This window comes from Nerophis lumbriciformis, linkage group LG22, assembly GCF_033978685.3.
Source record: "Nerophis lumbriciformis linkage group LG22, RoL_Nlum_v2.1, whole genome shotgun sequence".
Taxonomy (NCBI): Eukaryota; Metazoa; Chordata; class Actinopteri; order Syngnathiformes; family Syngnathidae; genus Nerophis; species Nerophis lumbriciformis.
The window spans coordinates 39,740,501-39,762,888 of record NC_084569.2 but is presented as its reverse complement, the minus strand read 5'-3'; the positions used below and the strand labels follow the sequence as shown (position 1 = coordinate 39,762,888).

Genomic DNA, 22,388 nt, shown 5'->3' with positions numbered 1-22,388 from the left:
AACAATTTGTTATTTTACAGTAATGCACTGTAAAAAGGACAAGACAAATTAAAGTGGCCAGAGTTTGACTGTAAAAATAACATGTTATTTTACAGTAATGCACTGTAAAAAGGACAAGACAAATTAAAGTGGCCAGAGTTTGACTGTAAAAATTACATTTGTAATTTTACAGTAATGCACTGTAAAAAGGACAAGACAAATTAAAGCCTCCAGACTTTGACAAGTTAATATTTTACAGTAATGCACTGTAAAAAGGACAAGACGGATAACAAATAACAAATGTTTTTACAGTAAAATTCTGGGGACTTTAATTTGTCTTGTCCTTTTTACAGGGCATTACTGTAAAATAACAAATTAACCAGAATTATACTGTAAAAATAACAGTGGTACCATTTGTTATTTCACAGTAATGCAATGTAAAAAGGACAAGACAAATCACAGTCCGCATAATTTTACTGTAAAAACAACAGAGGTACCATTTGTTATTTTACAGTAATGCACTGTAAAAAGGACAAGACAAATTAAAGACCCCAGAATTTTACTGTAAAAACAACATTTGTTATTTTACAGTAATGCACTGTAAAAAGGACAAGACAAATTAAAGACCCCAGAATTTTACTGTAAAAACATTTGTTATTTTACAGTAATGCACTGTAAAAAGGACAAGACAAATTAAAGTCCCCAGAATTTTACTGTAAAAACAACATTTGTTATTTTACAGTAATGCACTGTAAAAAGAACAAGACAAATTAAAGACCCCAAAATTTTACTGTAAAAACAACATTTGTTATTTTACAGTAATGCACTGTAAAAAGGACAAGACAAATTAAAGACCCCAGAATTTTACTGTAAAAACATATTTTACAGTAATGCACTGTAAAAAGGACAAGACAGATTAAAGTCCCCAGAATTTTACTGTAAAAACAACAATTTGTTATTTTACAGCAATGCACTGTAAAAAAGTGTAGATTTGATGGTCTATATTTAAATTCACAGTAATGCACTGTAAAAACCATTGATATGATTTCAGTGTAAAAGTAACAAATGGTATGACTTTTGGATGTGAGGGTAAAAACAAGGTGCAGAATACGACCATGGACATAAACAAAAATGACATTTTACAGTAAAAATGAGCAGAATTTTACTGTAAAATAAAGGTTCTGTGTTGCCACTTTTCCAAATAAAAGCATTTGACATGACTAAAATTGTAGTTGAAAGTGTTTTAGGGAGTATAAAAATAACATCTGCGTCTCTCCGACAGACGTGAGGCTTCACTGAAGCCACTTCCTGTGCAAGAAGCCACTTCCTGTGCAAGATCAACAAGGGCACTTGACAACAATAAGACAAGATGCATGTTGGGAAGCCAATAAAAAGGCAGCATGGATCCAAAGAATCCGTGTTCAGCATCTCTGCTTGGAGGATGTGGCGTGCGCGCAGAGTAGTTAACATTAAAGTCAGCTGTCAACAAACAAGTTCTTCTTCTGAGCTGCTGGCCACAACACAGCAAGAACCATGTGGACCACTCAAGGAAATTATTCATCTATGTGACCTTTCAACTCCATGGTAGGACCACCTTGGAGTGACCTTCAAAGTCTTAGTGTCCAAGGTCTCCCAGTTGCGTGCTCTCAAAGAAGCATCACAGGTGAGGATCTTACCTTGGGTCTTGAGAAGGAGTAAAAGAGACCACCATGTTGTGGTCCTGCAGTCTTCTAAAGTGCACATTCCAGCAAGATGAGGAGGGGCTACCTGATCCTGCCGTCGGCCTTCACCGCTCCCAGGTCAGACTTTGGGTCCGGGGACTCGGAGCTCCAGCTGGTTGAGGAGCAGGGCGCCAAGGCCGGGCAGGAGGAAGCGTTGGAGGCGCACACAGCTCCCGGCTCCCAGAAGGAGGCCACGCTGGCGTCCAGCCAGGCGTGGAGGGGCGGGCCCAGCAGCTGAGCGTTGTGCTGGGCCTGCAGCATGGCGGGCCCCTGAGGGGGCAGCTGGAGGATGGAGCTGAGCTGCTGGAAGCTGTGGTCCATGTAGGAGTTCTCTGCTGGACCTGCATGGATCCAACTGTCCTCTGGAGGCAAACACAATATTTACATTTCATTAGATTATATTTCATATAGAAATACTTTTACATATATATTATATTTGATATGTTTATAATATTTGATATTTTTTATATTTAATATATATTGTCTTAGATGTATATTATATTTAATACATGTAGTTTTATATATATATATATATATTTGATATATGTTATATTTGATATATGTTATATTCAATATATATAGTTTTAAATATATATTATATATATAATATTTGATATGTTATATTTAATACATATATAGTTTTAAATATATATAATATTTGATGTACATAATATTTAATATATATTATATTTAATATATATATAATTTTAAATATATGACATATGATATATATATATTTGATATATATAATATTTGATATACGTTATATTTAATATATATATATAGTTTTAAATATATATTATATATAATATATATATTTGATATATTTTATAGTTGATATATGTTATAGTTGATGTATATAATATTTAATATATATTATATTTAATATATATATAGTTTTAAATATTATATATATATATTACATATGATATATGTTATTTTATATATATATATATATATAGTTTAAATATATATAATATTTGACATGTTATATTTGATATATATAATATTTGATATATGTTATATTTGATATGTATTATAGTTGATGTACATAATATTTTATGTTATATGAGCCAGATGAGGTGGTTCGGGCATCTGGTCAGGATGCCACCCGAACGCCTCCCTAGGGAGGTGTTTAGGGCACGTCCGACCGGTAGGAGGCCACGGGGAAGACCCAGGACACGTTGGGAAGACTATGTCTCCCGGCTGGCCTGGGAACGCTTCGGGATCCCCCGGGAGGAGCTGGACGAAGTGGCTGGGGAGAGGGAAGTCTGGACTTCCCTGCTTAGGCTGCTGCCCCCGCGACCCGACCTCGGATAAGCGGAAGAAGATGAATGGATGGATATATATTTTTAAAAATATATATAATATATGAGATATATAATATATGATATATATAATATATGATACATATAATATTTGATATATATAATATTTGATATACGTTATATTTAATATATATATAGTTTTAAATATATATTATATATGATATACAGTATTATGTTATATTTGATGTATATAATATTTGATATATTGTATTTAACAAACATATTTGATATATATATATATATATTTGACATATAATATATTCGATATATATAATATTTGATATATGTTATAGTTGATATATATATTTGATATATGTTATATTTAATATATATATAATTTTAAATATATATTATATAAGATGTATATAATATATATGTTATATTTGATATATATAATACTTGATATATATTATATATATATTTGATGTATGTTAAATTTAATATATATATAATTTAAAATATATATATCATATATATAATATATCATATATATAATATTTGATATATATTATATTTGATAGATGTTATATTTGATGTTTATTATATTTTATAAATAAATTCTGTTCTAAAAGCACGCTGCACCGTGACAATGACATTTGTTTTCGCAAACTTGCGCACACAAAAGGCCTTCTGTTGAGGAGTGGCCATGTTGAAGGTAAATAAATAAGTGGTCTTCCTACAATTGAAGGATGACATGACCACCACAATGAAGTTGTAACAATACAACTATGATAACTCCTGTATCAAATGACCATTGATTCAGTCCATTACACTCATTGATGTCATTCTGATTGTGGTTCTAATGATTTTGGCGTATTATATTTGAATCACCCTGTATATTAGATTTGATATTTAATACTTGATATCATATTTGTTATTTATTATATTTGAGGAGCTTTGCTGTACTGTCAAGCGCATTCTTCCTGCTTTCTCGGCATTGGAACATTACCCAGACGCAGTCCGACTCGGTCCGTTCTGAGTGCTTGACTGCTTATAGTACAGATAAACTTTAGTTGGTACCTATAAAAGTACCACATTTAGTACCTGTCCCTACTTATCACAGGCCATCTTTGAATTAAAGTGGAGTGGCAATTCTTGTTTTGGTGACTCCTAGTGGTCACAAAAAATCATTAGGTTGAATGATACGGACACGTTTGATACTGGATACTTTCTATTATGCCTTGCAGACTTTTTGTTGATATTGACAAATGTCACATTTTACACTGCAATATTGTTCTTTCAGGACACTTATTGCGTATGTCTAGCTCGTGTGCTATTGTGTGCTCAGCTGCTGTGTAGCCGCTAGCAGCCTACTGTCTTTTGTAAATGACTTGAGTAAAACAGAAGACCTTATATCAGAGATTTGACATGCAAGCTCATATCATCTAAAACAATTGTCGTCGATACTGGAGCGATGTCCGATATCAAGATAGGACCAGGACACCGAGAGCAGTTGCCATAAAAAAGGAGACCGATTGAAGTGATGCTTACCTTTACGCAGCGGCTTCTTGTCCATAAAAGTCAAAGGCATTACGAGGAATCGAACCTCCGCCACACGCTTCCACCGCCTTAAAATGCGTACCGACCAGACGCCGGGCCGCAGGGGGCGCTGCAGAAGCGGCCGGTAGTAGGTGTATTCTTCGTCCGAGTCCACGGTGATGTCATAGGAGGCTGCCACCACCAGGGCGGGGTCGATCCACACGATGGTGGCCGTCAGGTTGGCGCCGGTGCGAGCCCATTTCTGCACCGCCATGGGTTCATCCATCGGGCCCATGATCCCGCCAAAGTTCCGGAAGATTCTTTCTTTGGGGTCCCATTCTGTGCCAACCTGTTGAAGATGTGAATATTAATGTCCAAACAATAAATTATTATCCTAATTAATAATATCTTATCTTATTGAGATGCAGAAATGTGGTAATAAAACAACATTGATCATGATTGGATCATTTTTAAATGTTGCAATTAAAAAATCACGTTTGGCCCCAGAGGGCCACTTTTAACAGTGAATACTATTATTACACAATTTTTTTATGCATTTTATTAGATTTTTTAAAAACTAAAATGAAAAAAAATATGGTAAGTTGCGATAATTTCATCTCAAAATGTAGAGTATATTACTGTACCGTATTTTCCGCACTATAAGGCGCACCTAAAAACCAGAAATTTTCTCAAAAGCTGACAGTGCGCCTTATAACCCGGTGCGCTTTATATATGGATTAATATTAAGATTCATTTTCATAAAGTTTCGGTCTCGCAACTTCGGTAAACAGCCGCCATCTTTTTTCCCGGTAGAACAGGAAGCGCTTCTTCTTCTACGCAAGCAACCGCCAAGGTAAGCACCCGCCCCCATAGAACAGGAAGCGCTTCTTCTTCTACTGTAAGCAACCACCCGCCCGCGTAGAAGAAGAAAAAGCGCGCGGATATTACCGTACGTTTCATTTCCTTTGTGTGTTTACATCTGTAAAGACCACAAAATGGCTCCTACTAAGCGACAGGGATCCGGTTCATGAAAAGACGCAATCTCTCCATCCGCACACGGATTACTATTTCACAGCAACTGATATTCCTGTGAACCGCACTGTGGATACAACGGGAGCACGTACGGTGAATATTCGCACCACAGGGAATGAGAAGTCATCCTTCACTGTGGTTCTAGCTTGCCATGCTAATGGCCAGAAACTTCCACCCATGGTGATATTCAGAAGGAAGACCTTGCCAAAAGAGACCTTTCCAGCCGGCGTCATCATAAAAGCTAACTCGAAGGGATGGATGAAGAAAAGATGAGCGAGTGGTTAAGGTAAGTTTAAGTTTACGCGAAGAGGCCGGGTGGCTTTTTTCACGCAGCTTCGTCCATGTTGATATACGATTCCATGCGCGCCCACATCACGCTGGTTTTAATATATTATTAAAGTTTGACTGACCTATTTGACTGTTTCTTTGACATTCCTTTAGCGCAGTTAGATGCGGCTTACAACACGGGGCGGCTTATAGGTGGACAAAGTTTTGAAATATGCCGTTCATTGAAGGCGCGGCTTATAACCCAGGGCGCCTTATGGTGCGGAAAATACGGTAGTTCTTTTTTTTCTTCTTTTTTTTACCGCAAATCAACAAGTGTTGATTTTTGGGTGTATTACTATAAATGCCAAAACAGCACCACAGTTTATTACAGTAAAAAAAAGTACTGTTCTTTTCCATTGAGAAAAAAATGCTGTAAAAACCACAGTGAATTTCACAATTTGACCATTAAATCTATTGCTGCTTTTACATTGCACAATTTGATGGATAACTTGCTTTGAAATCATTATCATTAGTATTTATTTCTATTTAAAAAATGGTTTGAGTGTTTAATCATATATTTTTGCATCATTAGACAATATTTAAGTGAACATAATTTGCGATGACATGGAGTACATATATTTTTTTTCTCCCAAAACAGAAAGAAAGAATGCATTTAGTAAGAAATGTTACAGTACGTTATTGATACATATTATTTCCAGGCTATCCAGGGCCAAAAAATATGACATCTGGCCCCTGGGCCTTGAGTTTGACATTATTATTATTAACATTATTATTCAAGTTAATTCTTAGTGTGTAAGATATGTGCACACCTACACAAACGCACTTCCATACACATGAACAACCATCCCTCTAAGGTGCGCGCCTGTGCAATTGCGCACTGCTCAAGCGTCCCCTGCGCACGGCAAATCTATGCCACGCACAAAATCAAATAAAAAAAATAAGCGCATAACAATTTTCGACACACGGACACGACAGAGAAAACAGTTTTCGTCATCATTGTTCAAATATTGTAACGTCTGTCGAGACGCTTTGAGGACATGAATTCCATCCATCACTTTACTGAGCAAAAGTCTTTATTGTCGGCCATAAACACATCACCAAAACATTAGTAAAAAAAATTATATCTAGCAAAACTGGTCATTTTCTGCAGTACAAACCAGACCAAAAGCAACTTTGTTATATCTACCGCAGCCGCTCGCTCTTTCTCACTTGCGCCAACACATGCACATATGGCACTAAGCCAGTGATGCGTTTACATCCACACAAAAAGTCAGACAACTCCAACACCACACATTCCAGGTTGTTACACTATGATTTACCAATCAAATGTGTGCTTATTCTAGTGTCATTTATTAGGAATCTTAATTTATAAATATTAATCATGAAATGCTGTAAGTATATTAAATAAATACTAATAAAAATATATTTTTTACAAACAGGAAGTTGCAGGAATGTACACATGATCCCCTGCTTACATCTCATTGTGCAACATGTGAATGTTTTAATGGGAACTAAATGCAATGTCTGAAAGGGGTACAAATTATTTCCAAAGCAGGACCTCCACCCAGACAAACAATACAAGTACACAGTTCATGGAAAACAACATTTTTTGTTATTGTCATTGTAAGTGGGCCTAAACACTTATATTAGAAATGGAAATGACTGCTGTCACTTGATTATAATAATAAGAGAATGTTGTCTGTCTATCTGTGTTGGCCCTGCGATGAGGTGATGACTTGTCCAGGGTGTACCCCGCCTTCCGCCCGAATGCAGCTGAGATAGGCTCCAGCACCCCCCGCGACCCCGGAAGGGACAAGCGGTAGGAAATGGATGGATGGATGGAGATTGAACTTGTTATTTAGTCAGGTTTGGGACAGGTGTGCTGCTGGTGTAGCCACAGTGTGCACGTGTGATGTTGCTCACATGGGCCCCACTCAATGCTCAAAGAGATTTTGCCTTTGCTCACACACATGAACAACATTGCACATGAACAACATTAGGCCGTGTTTTAAAACTACAACACATGAAGTTATTTTCTTGGAAATGTTTGTTTCCTCAGTAAAGTTGTTGAGTCTGTTTAGCTGATTGGAGAGTTAGCTTGTGCAGCTAGTGGGTCCATGACCATGACTTCTGTTTTGTTTAATCAGCCGTTTTACTGCCGTGTTACAGACAGCGTTTGGAAACAAGGTATGTAAATAAACATTTACAGAATATTTCCGTGTAAATACCTAATTTCACAACATATATATCTGCGACTTATACATGGAATTTATCATTTTTCTTCCAAAATTTTGAGGGTGTGGCTTATATAACGGCACGCTCTATTGTCTGGAAAAAACTGTGTTATTATGGGCCTGCTGCAATGCCAGCGCCCATTCACAGCTGTAGCAATGTTGCAATGCAAGCACCCATATTATTATTGCTCATATTTCAAACTTTATTATAGTTACGCACATTTCCCTTACGTGACGAACCGGCCAACGAGACCTTATACCGTCGGAAAGGTCTCGTTTGTGCCGACGAGGGTACTTTAAGGTGGGAACATTTTGTGTTACCATGGCGATGCTATTCACGAATAAACAACAAAAAAAAAGGGCCAATTGAGTGGGTACGCACTAGATATGCGCGGTTTGCGGACACAACCGCGGAGTCCGCGGACTATCCGCGGGTCGGGCGGTTGAAATAAAAAAAAAAAAGATTTTATCCGCGGGTCGGGTCGGGCGGTTGAAATTTAAAAAAATTAGATTTTAAATAGATTCAGGCGGGTGGCAGTTAAACCAATTCGGAAATATATATACATAGTTAAATGTTGTTACCCACATACGAAAAACGAGCACATACGAAAAACGAGCAGGCACCTGCAGCACGCCACAACAGAAGAAGAAAAAAAAAAGAGATGGCAACGCCGGCAGCAAACGTGGTATGCGACAAACTAAAAAAGGGAATACTAAAGACCAGGGAAAAAAAGGCCAGAAAAGTTCAGCGTGGACTCGTTTTTATGAGGTTGTAAATCAGGATGATAGTAATGCTGGCTACGTGATTTGCAAGAGCTGCGACGCTGTTTATGTCTACGACAGTCACAAAACCGGGACATCTAACATGGTGCATCACATTTGTGCAAAAACCCGAACCTCCACAAACACCCTGAGCATGAGCAGTTTGGTCCGCCGTGATCCCAGAAGAGTGCCACAGGATGTTAAAACAAGATAGAACGCAGCTGCCTGCAGCAGTTTGAGTGGCGCGAGCGCGCTTGGAGGTGCGCTCAGCGCGGCTCCCAGATGATTGCGCACTGGTGTGCGTCTGGGCCGTGACAGTGTGGCACGCATTGAATGTCTCTGCTCCATTGGATCAGTCTCCTTTGTTTAACAGGCAAAAACTTTATAACCTCACTAATGCCTTGCATCGTCTATATTAGATATATAACAACGGGCGGGTGGCGGATGGCGGGCGGGTGCGGTTTTGATTAAATGTTAGTTCGGGTGGATGGCGGATGGTTGACGACTTTTGTGATGCGGTTGCGGATGAAATAATTGCCTATCCGCGCATCTCTAGTACGCACCTTTATAATGGCGGCTATTTCCAGCAGATCGCTCCAACCTGCGAGATTACCTCCTCTTCTAGCTCAGCCATTCTTTCACGTAGCTCGGTGCTTAACGTCTCATTTTGTTCACACACTTGTCTACTTTAACCCTGGCTAAAACGTTTTGACGTCCAATGTTTGGTTTGGGCTGGATGGCCATTGGAAGGAGGCAAGCACCACCATTAATGCGGATGGCGTCCACTCTAATTTACTAGAGCGGAGAAGCCCCGAAAATGAGCTTTTTTGGGGGTAAACAACCTGTCCTCATGGCCACATCTTTTATCCCACTGTCATGTGTTTTGGTGAAAACGTTGACACACACGTCCTCTCTCAGAAAATGTCACTTTTATGGAGGTCGTGTGTCCATGCTTGCCAACTTTGAGACCTCCGATTTCGGGAAGTGGGGGGTGGGGGCGTGGTTAAGAGGGGAGGAGTATATTGACAGCTAGAATTCACCAAGTCAAGTATTTCATACATACATACATATATATATATATATATATATATATACACATACATACATACATACATACATATATATATATAGATATAGATATAGATATATATATAGATATCTACATCCTGAAAATATGCAAACAAAACTGTGTTTAGATAATTGATACTTCAAACTTGCATAAATAAATATTAAGGAACATAACATAACTTGGCTTCTGAGGGTTTCAAAATGTAATGAATAAAATGCTAAAGTTGTTGATAAACAAGCAATTATTTTAATAATTAAATATGGTCATTTTAAATGAATTATTATGATAATTTAAAATCAATTATTTCAAATATGTTTATTTTAATGTATAATTCTATGGCTGGATGTAATAAGGAGTCACGCAAAAATACAAATAAAAATACAATTAATTTTGATGTTTTTAGCAAAATACAGTAAAAATGTATTTAGTTTTTTTTTGTTTTTTTTAAATTAATAAATATATTTATTTTTAGGTAAGATAAACATAATAATACAATTTATCTCTAGTCTGGATGATTTAGTTCTTGTCACCCTGTTGTCCTCCCGTCATGAAAAAAGGCTGTCCTCACTCAGGTCCGCATGGAGCTGGAGGGGGCGTGGCTTCCAGCTCCGGCTGAAAATCGGGATATTTTCGGGAGAATATTTGTCCAGGGAGGTTTTCGGGAGAGGCGCTGAATTTCGGGAGTCTCCCGGAAAATTCGGGAGGGTTGGCAAGTATGCGTGTGTCCCATTTGGCTTCTGGTGGCCCTCAAAGTCAAGAAAGTCAGCTAAGTCTCTCATTGACTCCAATGTTAGATGTCGGCGCACACATGCTAAATGTTAGCATTTTAATGTAAGCACACTAACGTTTTAGGCTAGCTGTGTAGCTCATTTTGTACAGTTACACCTAAAACTCTCGGATTCAGACACTCGGCACCATCTTAAAAGGTACAGCAGCTTCCTGTAACCCCCGGCCAGAAGTCCAGGGCACAGATAGTAGACCCATCAAAATTTCCGGTCTTTTATTATGTGGTTGGAAAAAGTATGGCGATATGTTGCTATACCAATAACCCTCCCAGTACTCACCTCTATGTTTTTGAGCCTTTCAAACTTTTGAAGATTGTTCTCCAGTACCAGAGTGGCCTGGGGCACAGCCCAAGTCTCGATGGCCTCCTTGACCTTGGAGCCCACAGTCTGGACTTCCTGCCTGACCAAGTAGCCTTGAAAGCGGTCGTCATAGAAGTACAAGTGCACCGACAAAGGATGGCCTATTGGTTCCAACCTGCAGCGAGGGGGACAACATGTCTGTCAGATGCGTCACAATCACGTGTTGACGTCAACAAAGATTCTCAAGTCTCCACACCTGCAGGACTCGTTGCTGCCGTGAGACGTGGCGAGACTTTTCAGGCCCAGGCGAAGCAGAGAGGAGAAGGCGGTGAGCGCCACGTCGCTGAGGGAGCCGATGCCGTCCGTCTGCTCAAACAGGTTCTCCCAGTACGCCTTAATGGCCGCGCTTCCTGGTGCGTACTGGCCGTACAGGTGCGTGTCCAGGATATCTATGGCTTCCTGGTTCACCGCTGACTCGAATTTGCGTGCAAAGAAAGTCGGCCGGGACAATTGCTGTGCGTAAAATTGGAAGGAAAAAGAAGAATGAGTACTAATAATAATCAATTTTTTCAAATAGACTTTCAGTTAAAGGAGCCATATGTAATAACTTCATGTCAAGTCATCATTAAATAATACTGTATGTCAAAAGTCATTAATAAATCATGTTCTTTTCCAATAATAACTTGCCGACCCCCCCCCGATTTTCCAGGGAGACTTCCGAATTTCGGTGCCTCTCGCAGATAACTCCCAGGATTGATATTCTCCGATTTTCGCCCTTACAATATTAATGAGGGCGTTCCATAATGGTACAGCATTCAGCGCCCTCTACAGTATGTGTAAACAGCGTGCAAGCCCACCCTCTTGTTGTATGCATCTTCTGCTTGCACACGTAAGTGACAGCAAGGCATACTTGGTCAAAAGCCACACAGGTTACACTGACGGTGGCCATATAAAACAACTTTAACACGCTTACTAATAATGCGCCACACTGTGAACCAAAACCAAACAAGAATGACAAACACATTTCGGGAGAACATCTGCACCTTAACACAACATAAACACAACAGAACAAATACCCAGAATCCCATGCAGCCCTGACTCTTCCGGGCCACATTATACACCCCTGCTACCACCAAACCCCGCCCCCACCCCAACCCTGCTCCCTCACACATCAAGCCCCCCCTCCCCCTCTGTGCGTCGGTTGAGGTGGGCGGGGTTTGGTAGCGGGGGTGTATAATGTAGCCCGGAAGAGTTAGGGCTGCATGGGATTCTGGGTATTTGTTCTGTTGTGTTTATGTTGTGTTACGGTGCAAATGTTCTCCTAAAAGTTTGTCATTCTTGTTTAGTGTGGGTTCACAGTGTGGCGCATTATTAGTAAGAGTGTTAAAGTTTTTTTATACCGCCACCGTCAGTGTAACCTGTGTGGTTGTTAAGCAAGTATGCCTTGCTGTCACTTACGTGAGCAAGCAGAAGCCCCATACAATACGTTCGAGAGAATAGTTGCCCTGAAATTCGTAGTCTGACGGAAAAATCGGGAAGGGTAACAAGTATGACGTTGTCAAGTGCCATTCATATAAAACTCGTGGGCCGCACCAACATTCCATTTTCATAATAAGGTGTGGGCCGCGTGTCTGACACCCTTGGCTTATACATAGCACAAAGCAAAAAAACCTTTGTATGCAGCGTTATTTCATTTTAAATTTCAAAAGATTTTTGTGGCTCCCATTGTTTTCTTTAATTTGTGAAACTGGTCAAAATGGCTCTTTGACTGGTAAAGGTTGCCGACCCCTGGTCTAGCTCAAAGGTGTCAAACTCAAGGCCCGGGAGTGAAATCTGGCCCGCCACATTATTCTATGTGGCCCGCGAAAGCCTGGAACTAATATGCATCTTTTCTTACTAAATATATTTAATTCCCTTTTGACATTAAAAATCACGTACTGCATGCAATTGCATATGTTTTAAAATTCAATATTATCATGTATTGCAAACATATTTTTTGTTAAAATAAAGATAAATACTGTTCTTAAATATCTGCTTGACCTATGATTTCAAAACAAATTATCAATCAAATTGTAGATTTTACAGTTAAATTCCGCTGACTGAGTTTTTTTTACCGTAAAATCAACCTTGGTACAGTTTTTTTCCACATGCAGTAAGACACTAAAACATAAAAAAAAAAAACCCATTGAAACAAGATTGTACGGTAAAAAAAAACCTGGCAGCTCCGTTGCATGAATTTTACCGCTAAAAACAGTGGGATTGTTTCTCCATTACATTCACTCAATTTTTTATATGCTGTAAAAAACCCACACTGCTTTTATTGTAAAATTCTGGTGACTGAGCCGCCAGTTTTTAAAGTACATTTTAAAGATTTTTTTTGCAGCTTATAAAAAAAAATATATTGTTAATGTATTATGTGTATGTGTGTATATATATATATATATATATATATATATATATATATATATATATATATATATATATATATACTAGAGATGCGCGGATAGGCAATTATTTCATCCGCAACCGCATCACAAAAGTCGTCAACCATCCGCCATCCACCCGAACCAACATTTTATCAAAACCACACCCGCCCGCACCCGCCCGTTGTTATATATCTAATATAGACGATGCAAGGCATTAGTGAGGTTATAAAGCTTTTGCCTGTTAAAGAAAGGAGACTGATCCAATGCAGCAGAGACATTCAATGCGTGCCACACATCTCTTGGCCACGCATTTGTGGCTAAGAGATATTAATGCGTGATAATATTATTTATCATTATTCTAATATTATTGTCATTTCCATTAAGAAAGTGTTGACTATTGTTGCCAATGCCCTCAGATCAAGAGTGCGTTCCTCACACTTTGTGTGCGCAGTTGCAGCAAGCAGAACAATGCTTTTAAGAAGTTAAAAAAATGTTTTAGAAAGACTAGGCCTATATTTTTGTTAGGTAAAAAAAAAATTCTGAATTTATTTCAATGAATATTAACTTGTTAACGTTATAATGCTCAAATAGGGACGAGGGCGGGGTGCACAGTGAAGCAGTGAACAATTTCGCGACAAAGATGAACCTTTATTGATTGATCTGCAGCCATGACAAAATATCAGACAATCTCCATTGTCAACGACAGGCAGGAAAATAAAGATAAACACATAGCCTATGTTGTAGGCATAGGCATAGGCTCATACCTTTTTAAGTTGAAATAAAAAAATAAATAAAAAATGTGCCTCATAAGCCTTAGGCTGTCAATCACGTGCACAAACTTAAATTATACAATAACATATGTACGTCATCTCTATTTAAACAAAAATAGATTAAATAAATAATAATTATAAATTACCTGCAACTTATTGGCCAAGGCAAATAGCTGAAGGGGGGAAATCAAACCCATCAGACTGCACTTTATCATCAAACTTGAATTATAATGAAAATAGACGGTCGTGACAAACAAAGCAGGCTAAATATCCTTACATTGTCGCCAATCGGAGATGCGCTTCACTTGAAAGCGAGGCCAAATAATTAACACACAGTAGTATATCTCCAATAGAAAAAAAACACAATAAACAACGCAATTGCCTTAATTCCTTTGCATTGTAGTGCGCCCAAACAACACGTAACCATCAAAATTATTCAGCTGACCGAACTCAATATAGGTTAGACATGGGCTTATTTGGTATAGCCTATAGGTAACGTAGACTAATTCGTTTAACATATCCAACCGTATGTCTACTTACTTTTTTTTTTGTTAGCACTATGCAGGAATAAAATGGCATCTACAGTGCCAGGATTCATGCGAGAGCGCCTGGCCTCTAAAATGCGCCCTGCTGCGCTGAAGGAGCGCTCACTTGCGCCACTGTTGCTGGGACGCGGTGCCTGATGAAAAATTGACTGTTTCAAAGAGTGCTGCTCGTTTTTCGTATGTGGGTAACAACATTTAACTATGTATATATAGTTCCAAATTGGTTCAACCGCCACCCGCCCGCAACTATTTAAAATCTATTTTTACCCGCCCGACCCGCGGTTTATCCGCGGACTCCGCGGTTGTGTCCGCAAACCGCGCATCTCTAATATATACACATGTATATTCATATATTACTCATTGTTAAAAGCGGCCCTCCGAGGACAACCATTACTGCAATGTGGCCCTCAATGAAAACGAGTTTGACACCTGTGGTCTAGCTACTGCCACTGGTAAAGTTACTAAACATGTCAGACCTTAGTACATCTAAAAGGCCTCGTTACCATTCTCAACTTCTTCATGACAAAGCCAGGAACAAAACCAGGATTTGTATCGGGGATGCCTGGAGACGATTGAAGGCGGAGAAGATTTTTTCATCCGACGCCAAACTTGCTCATTTCCTCCTTGGTAGGTAAGTCAGGCATTTACGTTTTCTTAATACTTGTAATAAACTGAAATGGACATTTTGTATGTAAACAATACAGTCTATGACCTCCTTCCTGCAACCAATGCTTAGCAATGATACATGGACATTCAGGCAAACTGTGGAAATATATGTCTGTTAGCCTGTATGTCGATGTGTCATCCAACTGACAGGGCAACATATATTTTCGACAAATACAACTTATGTGGAGAGTGTCAGTGCCTATTTCCTTCTTAATATGCTGATACACTGAGGAAATGGGTTCCAACAAATGTATGGAGACAGCCAAATCCCATGATAAAAGAATTCCTCGTTGGCATATTGTGGACTACATGTACCAAGTCATATGGCAATCTGAAACATTTGAAACAGTAGCCTATAGGCATACCTTGGAAAAATGTCTCCTCTTTAGATTTGGGCGTACATTAGGCTGTTCTACTTATTTTCACCAGTATAACCATGGGTTGTAGTTGGTTTTAGTCTTTGTTTTCTGATATTACTGACAATAACCATATGATTGCCATTTGTTGTGATATTTTACGCAGGCAGGATGTACGTCTTCCTGAAAATAGCCTAATTTCTGTGTATAATGTGTTGGTTAGAGATGTGTTATTGACAAAACGCTTGTTTATTCAGCTATTATGGTCCCAGCACCTCAACCCCTAGTAAGAGGCAGCGGAAGTTTGAAGTTCCTTGGAGTAGCCCACTCCATCGAGCTGGATTCGGCCGCATATCTGGCAACCTCAGTCAGGTAGAGGGAGAATTTTAACGGTGATTGCAGTACCAATTTCTGGCTAGATTATTACATATGGCTCCTTTACGTGTCTTTAAAATGACAAATATAAAGATCCAGTACAACAAGGTGTCTTTCAACTTTTAACTTTAGAGGAACAGTGTCCTCTGTAGTGGACATCTTTGGAAAATGCTGAAAGTTAGCTGACAATGTTTAATAATGTAAACACCCCACAAATTCAAATTGAAATATATTTGCCAGGTGATGGTAGCTTCTCATATTACTACGCAGACCACAGAACTTGTGTTTTCACCGAGGTTGGTTTGTCTGTTAGGATCACTTTTATAAAATGAAATTTTAATGAAACTTCAGGAAACGTTCAAACAAACAACCCTTTGTCTCTCCTTCCCGACCTCTTACACACTTATACTTAAGATATTAGACACACTTTATTGACTACCGCAGTATTTATAATACTGTTACACCCCTAAATAATAGTCACAACAATATATTTCAATAACAATAGCAGTATAAAAAACAATACAGTATTTTCGTTTAGATTTTTTTTCATTCTGTGTTTACCTTGTACACTTATTTTAACCTCACAGAGCAGGGACGTCAAACCTGCGGCAAGATAGGTTTGGTAAGTGTAAAAATAAACTGAACTGAAATAAAACTGCTGTACTCGATGTCCAACTGGATGTCGCAATAGCAATTTTGTTAGCCAAGTAACTGGTTTAGCAAGTGGAGATGTGGCTCCGCCCCCTCGACGCAAAGTAAAACCTGCCATTACATGTCTTCTGCTTCAAACACGTCGTGATTTGGGATCCTCATTTCCACAAAATGTCTTTGTCAAAAAAGAAAAAAGTAGACAGGGTGCAGTGTCCTAAGTAAAAGGATCATCATCCTATTTATTCACAGAGGTAAACAGGAAACCACACATCTGCCAGCAAGTTGTCTCTATAATGAGCATCAATAAAACAAAGCTAAGCAATAGCATCCTTAAATTGTCTGTCACTCAAAATGTGACACATTATATTGATGGTGTGTGTATGATTGTTTGTACATTGATGTTACATCCATGATGTCGTTCACAACAACACAACAGATGAGATGTGTTGTGTGTATGATTGTTTGTACATTGATGTTACATCCATGATGTCGTTCACAACAACACAACAGATGAGATGTGTTGTGTGTGTATGATTGTTTGTACATAATGTTACATCCGTGATGTCGTTCACAACAACACAACAGATGAGATGTGTTGTGTGTGTATGATTTTTTTTTACATTGATGTTACATCCATGATGTCGTTCACAACAACACAACAGATGAGATGTGTTGTGTGTGTGTGATTGTTTGTACATAATGTTACATCCATGATGTCGTTCACAACAACAACAGATGAGATGTGTTGTGTGTGTATGATTGTTTGTACATTGATGTTGCATCCATGATGTCGTTCACAACAACACAACAGATGAGATGGGTTGTGTGTGTATGATTGTTTGTACATTGATGTTACATCCATGATGTCGTTCACAACAACACAACAGATGAGATGTGTTGTGTGTTACCATGAATTGATGTACGTGGACCCCGACTTAAACAAGTTGAAAAACTTACTCGGGTGTTACCATTTAGTGGTCGATTGTACGGAATATGTACTGTACTGTGCAATCTACTCATAAAAGTTTCAATCAATCAATGTGTGTGATTGTTTGTACATTGTTGTTACATCCATGATGTCGTTCACAACAACACAACAAATGAGATAAGTTGTGTGTGTGTATGATTGTTTGTACATTGTTGTTACATCCATGATGTCGTTCACAACAACACAACAGATGAGATGTGTTGTGTGTGTGTGATTGTTTGTACATAATGTTACATCCATGATGTCGTTCACAACAACAACAGATGAGGTGTTGTGTGTGTATGATTGTTTGTACATTGATGTTGCATCCATGATGTCGTTCACAACAACACAACAGATGAAATGTTTTATGTGTGTATGATTGTTTGTACATTGATGTTGCATCCATGATGTCGTTCACAACAACACAACAGATGAGATGTGTTGTGTGTGTATGATTGTTTGTACATTGATGTTACATCCATGATGTCGTTCACAACAACACAACAGATGAGATGTGTTGTGTGTGTATGATAGTTTGTACATTGATGTTACATCCATGATGTCGTTCACAACAACACAACAGATGAGATGTGTTGTGTTACCATGAATTGATTTACGTGGACCCCGACTTAAACAAGTTGAAAAACTTACTCGGGTGTTACCATTTAGTGGTCGATTGTACTGTACTGTACAATCTACTCATAAAAGTTTCAATCAATCAATGTGTATGATTGTTTGCACAATGTTACATCCATGATGTGGTTCACAACAACACAACAGATGAGATGTATTGTGTGTATGATTGTTTGTAAATTGATGTTACATCCATGATGTCATTCACAACAACACAACAGATGAGATGTGTTGTGTGTGTATGATTGTTTGTACATAATGTTACATCCGTGATGTCATTCACAACAACACAACAGATGAGATGTATTGTGTGTATGATTGTTTGTAAATTGATGTTACATCCATGATGTCATTCACAACAACACAACAGATGAGAAATGTTGTGTGTGTGTATGATTGTTTGTACATTGATGTTACATTCATGATGTCGTTCACAACAACACAACAGATGAGATGGGTTGTGTGTGTATGATTGTTTGTACATTGATGTTACATCCATGATGTCGTTCACAACAACACAACAGATGAGAAATGTTGTGTGTGTGTATGATTGTTTGTACATTGATGTTACATCCATGATGTCGTTCACAACAACACAACAGATGAGATGGGTTGTGTGTGTATGATTGTTTGTACATTGATGTTACATCCATGATGTCGTTCACAACAACACAACAGATGAGATGTGTTGTGTGTGTGTCATTGTTTGTACATAATGTTACATCCATGATGTCGTTCACAACAACACAACAGATGAGATGTGTTGTGTGTGTGTGATTGTTTGTACATAATGTTACATCCGTGATGTCGTTCACAACAACACAACAGATGAGATGTGTTGTGTGTGTGTGATTGTTTGTACATGTTACATCCATGATGTCGTTCACCACAACAACAGATGAGATGTGTTGTGTGTGTATGATTGTTTGTACATTGATGTTGCATCCATGATGTCGTTCACAACAACACAACAGATGAGATGTGTTGTGTGTGTATGATTGTTTGTACATTGATGTTACATCCATGATGTCGTTCACAACAACACAACAGATGAGATGTGTTGTGTGTGTATGATTGTTTGTACATTGATGTTACATCCATGATGTCGTTCACAACAACACAACAGATGAGATGTTTTATGTGTGTATGATTGTTTGTACATTGATGTTACATCCATGATGTCGTTCACAACAACACAACAGATGAGATGTGTTGTGTGTGTATGATTGGTTGTACATAATGTTACATCCATGATGTCGTTCACAACAACACAATAGATGAGAAATGTTGTGTGTGTGTATGATTGTTTGTACATTGATGTTACATCCATGATGTCATTCACAACAACACAACAGATGAGATGGGTTGTGTGTGTATGATAGTTTGTACATTGATGTTACATCCATGATGTCGTTCACAACAACACAACAGATGAGATGTTTTATGTGTGTATGATTGTTTGTACATTGATGTTACATCCATGATGTCGTTCACAACAACACAACAGATGAGATGTGTTGTGTGTGTGTATGATTGTTTGTACATTGATGTTACATCCATGATGTCGTTCACAACAACACAACAGATGAGAAATGTTGTGTGTGTGTGTATGGATTGTTCTTGCTAGCTTTAGCTTCCTACTTTCAAGCTGCCGTCTTCACATTGTTTAGTTCAGGATGTGTTTCGGGGATGAATGATTATTTTCCCAAACACATGTTCCTTCTCTCACATGTATGACAATTTCCAGGATATTCTGCATTTAACACTGGATTTCATTTTATTGGCCAATTCTGTGACTCTGTACACGTTTATGAGAACGCGGAAATGCCTCACATTTTTTGTTGTGTCTAGTACATACTTGCCAACCTTGAGACCTCTGATTTCGGGAGGTGGGGGGTGGGGGGCGTGGTCGGGGGTGGGGCGGGCGGCGTGGTTAAGATATATATATATAAGAAATACTCGACTTTCAGTGAATTCTAGCTATATATATATATATTTTTTTTATTACATATATATATATTTTTATTTTTTATTTCATATATATATATATATATATATTTTTTTTTTTATTACATATATATATATATATATATATATATATATAAATATAAATAAATAAATAAAAGAAATACTTGAATTTCAGTGTTCATTTATTTACACATATACACACACATAACACTCATCTACTCATTGTTGAGTTAAGGGTTGAATTGTCCATCCTTGTTCTATTCTCTGTCACTATTTCAGAACACACACATTATACAAATATACATTATAAAATCAATAAGAAAACGGGAGCTCTAATTTGGGAGTCTGAATTAGGATCAGAAGTTCCTATATAAACATTGCGTACTCACGTCGCCTTCTTGTATTGATTACTGCAGCTGTGCACTGGATTCATTCACAAATACAAACTACAACTCACAAACACTTTAGAGTTAGGCTCCACCATCAGAATGTGTACTTAAACTTATAAAGATCACATGGATATTATTCAGTGAGTTGATTCACCAAAACTAACCTGTTATACAGGAGGAAAAAGCACACAGGACGTTTCAATTGTTCACAGACTGGTCGCTCTCATCAGAATGACAAGACACTTCCGTTCTGCAGGTGATAGCATTCAATTGGGAAGAAACGCCCTACTGCCCCCTACTGACCAATGTGAATACTGATAAATGTGTAATGACAGCTCCAAAAACGAATTCAAACTACAAAATAAAATGGGTGGGTCACATATGCATGTACAGTAGATGGCAGTATTGTCCTGTTTAAAAGTGTCACAACATTGCTGTTTACGGCAGACGAACTGCTTTACGGTAGACGGAAACTTGACTGCTGTTGTTGTGTGTTGTTGCCGCGCTGGGAGGACGTTAATGAAACTGCCTAACAATAAACCCACATAAGAAACCAAGAACTCGCCCTCGATCATTAGCTGTTTATATTGTGAGAAAGCGGACGTGTGAACAGGCTGTCAACACGTCACTCAGGTCCGCATGGAGCTGGAGGGGGCGTGGCCTCCAGCTCCGCCTGAATTTCGGGAGATTTTCGGGAGAAAATTTGTCCCGGGAGGTTTTCGGGAGAGGCGCTGAATTTCGGGAGTTTCCCGGAAAATCCGGGAGGGTTGGCAAGTATGGTCTAGTAAATATTGATGAGGCATACTAGTGCTGTGTCAAGTAAAAAGTGGTAACATCCAAACGTCTCGTAGACGTGGTCTTGTTTTCACTCACTCATCCGTCACGAGAGTTTGCATGCACGTGGCGCAGCCAATTAATCGTTTTTTTCGATCACAATAGCTTTACGATGGCGAGAAGGCGAAATGGAAAGGTGATGAATTGTCCAGCCCTGGCGGTGACACAACATGAGCGCATGCGACTCCCACTCACCTGAATGCGAATGAGGTCCTGTGGTTTGAAGTCGTTGGGGGAGCAGCCGCACCAATCCACAATGTGCTTGTACTGGCATTTACAGCCCAGCTTACGGTTCCAGTTGGTCACACGGAGGTTATTGTCCACCAGGCTGTCGCACATGTGACTGTTGTCAAGCACCGTGTGGAAGAAGGACTGAGAACAGGTACGAAGGACAGTATTTAACATGAGGTTCTTTCTTACTGCTGTCCAACAACTACAATGTTCCATCTAATTAATCACATAGGTGGTGAGAATTAATAACAATTGAATCATTGATTTTTAATTCATATGATACAAAACCCAAAACCAGTAAATTTGTCACGTTGTGTAAATGGTAAACAAAAACAGAATACAGTGATTTGCAAATCCTTTTTAACTTATATTCAACTGAATAGACTGCAAAGACAAGTTATTTAAGTTTGGAACTGAGAAAAATATTTTTTTTGTGCAAATAATCATGAACTTAGAATTTAATGGCAGCAACACATTTCAAAAAAGTTGTCACAGGGGCATTTTTACCACTGTGTTACATGGCCTTTCCTTTTAAACATTTGGGAACTGAGGAGACCAATTTTTGAAGCTTTTCAGGTGGAATTATTTCCCATTCTT

At 38.4% G+C, this 22,388-nt stretch overlaps 1 protein-coding gene across 1 annotated transcript in view; it reads right to left on the bottom strand.

Moving 5' to 3' along the window:
• Positions 1 to 1,507: 1,507 nt before the first annotated feature.
• xylt2 (xylosyltransferase II) overlaps positions 1,508 to 22,388 on the bottom strand; it is a 74,114-nt gene continuing 53,233 nt past the window's right edge. Inside the window, exons 7-11 of the mRNA XM_061973848.2 lie at positions 21,756 to 21,932; positions 11,234 to 11,490; positions 10,957 to 11,152; positions 4,520 to 4,856; positions 1,508 to 2,062 (exon numbers count right to left, since the gene is read on the bottom strand). Of these exons, the coding sequence (XP_061829832.2) occupies positions 1,743 to 2,062; positions 4,520 to 4,856; positions 10,957 to 11,152; positions 11,234 to 11,490; positions 21,756 to 21,932 (1,287 nt within the window). The 3' untranslated portion in view covers positions 1,508 to 1,742. The remainder of the gene's footprint in view (positions 2,063 to 4,519; positions 4,857 to 10,956; positions 11,153 to 11,233; positions 11,491 to 21,755; positions 21,933 to 22,388) is intronic.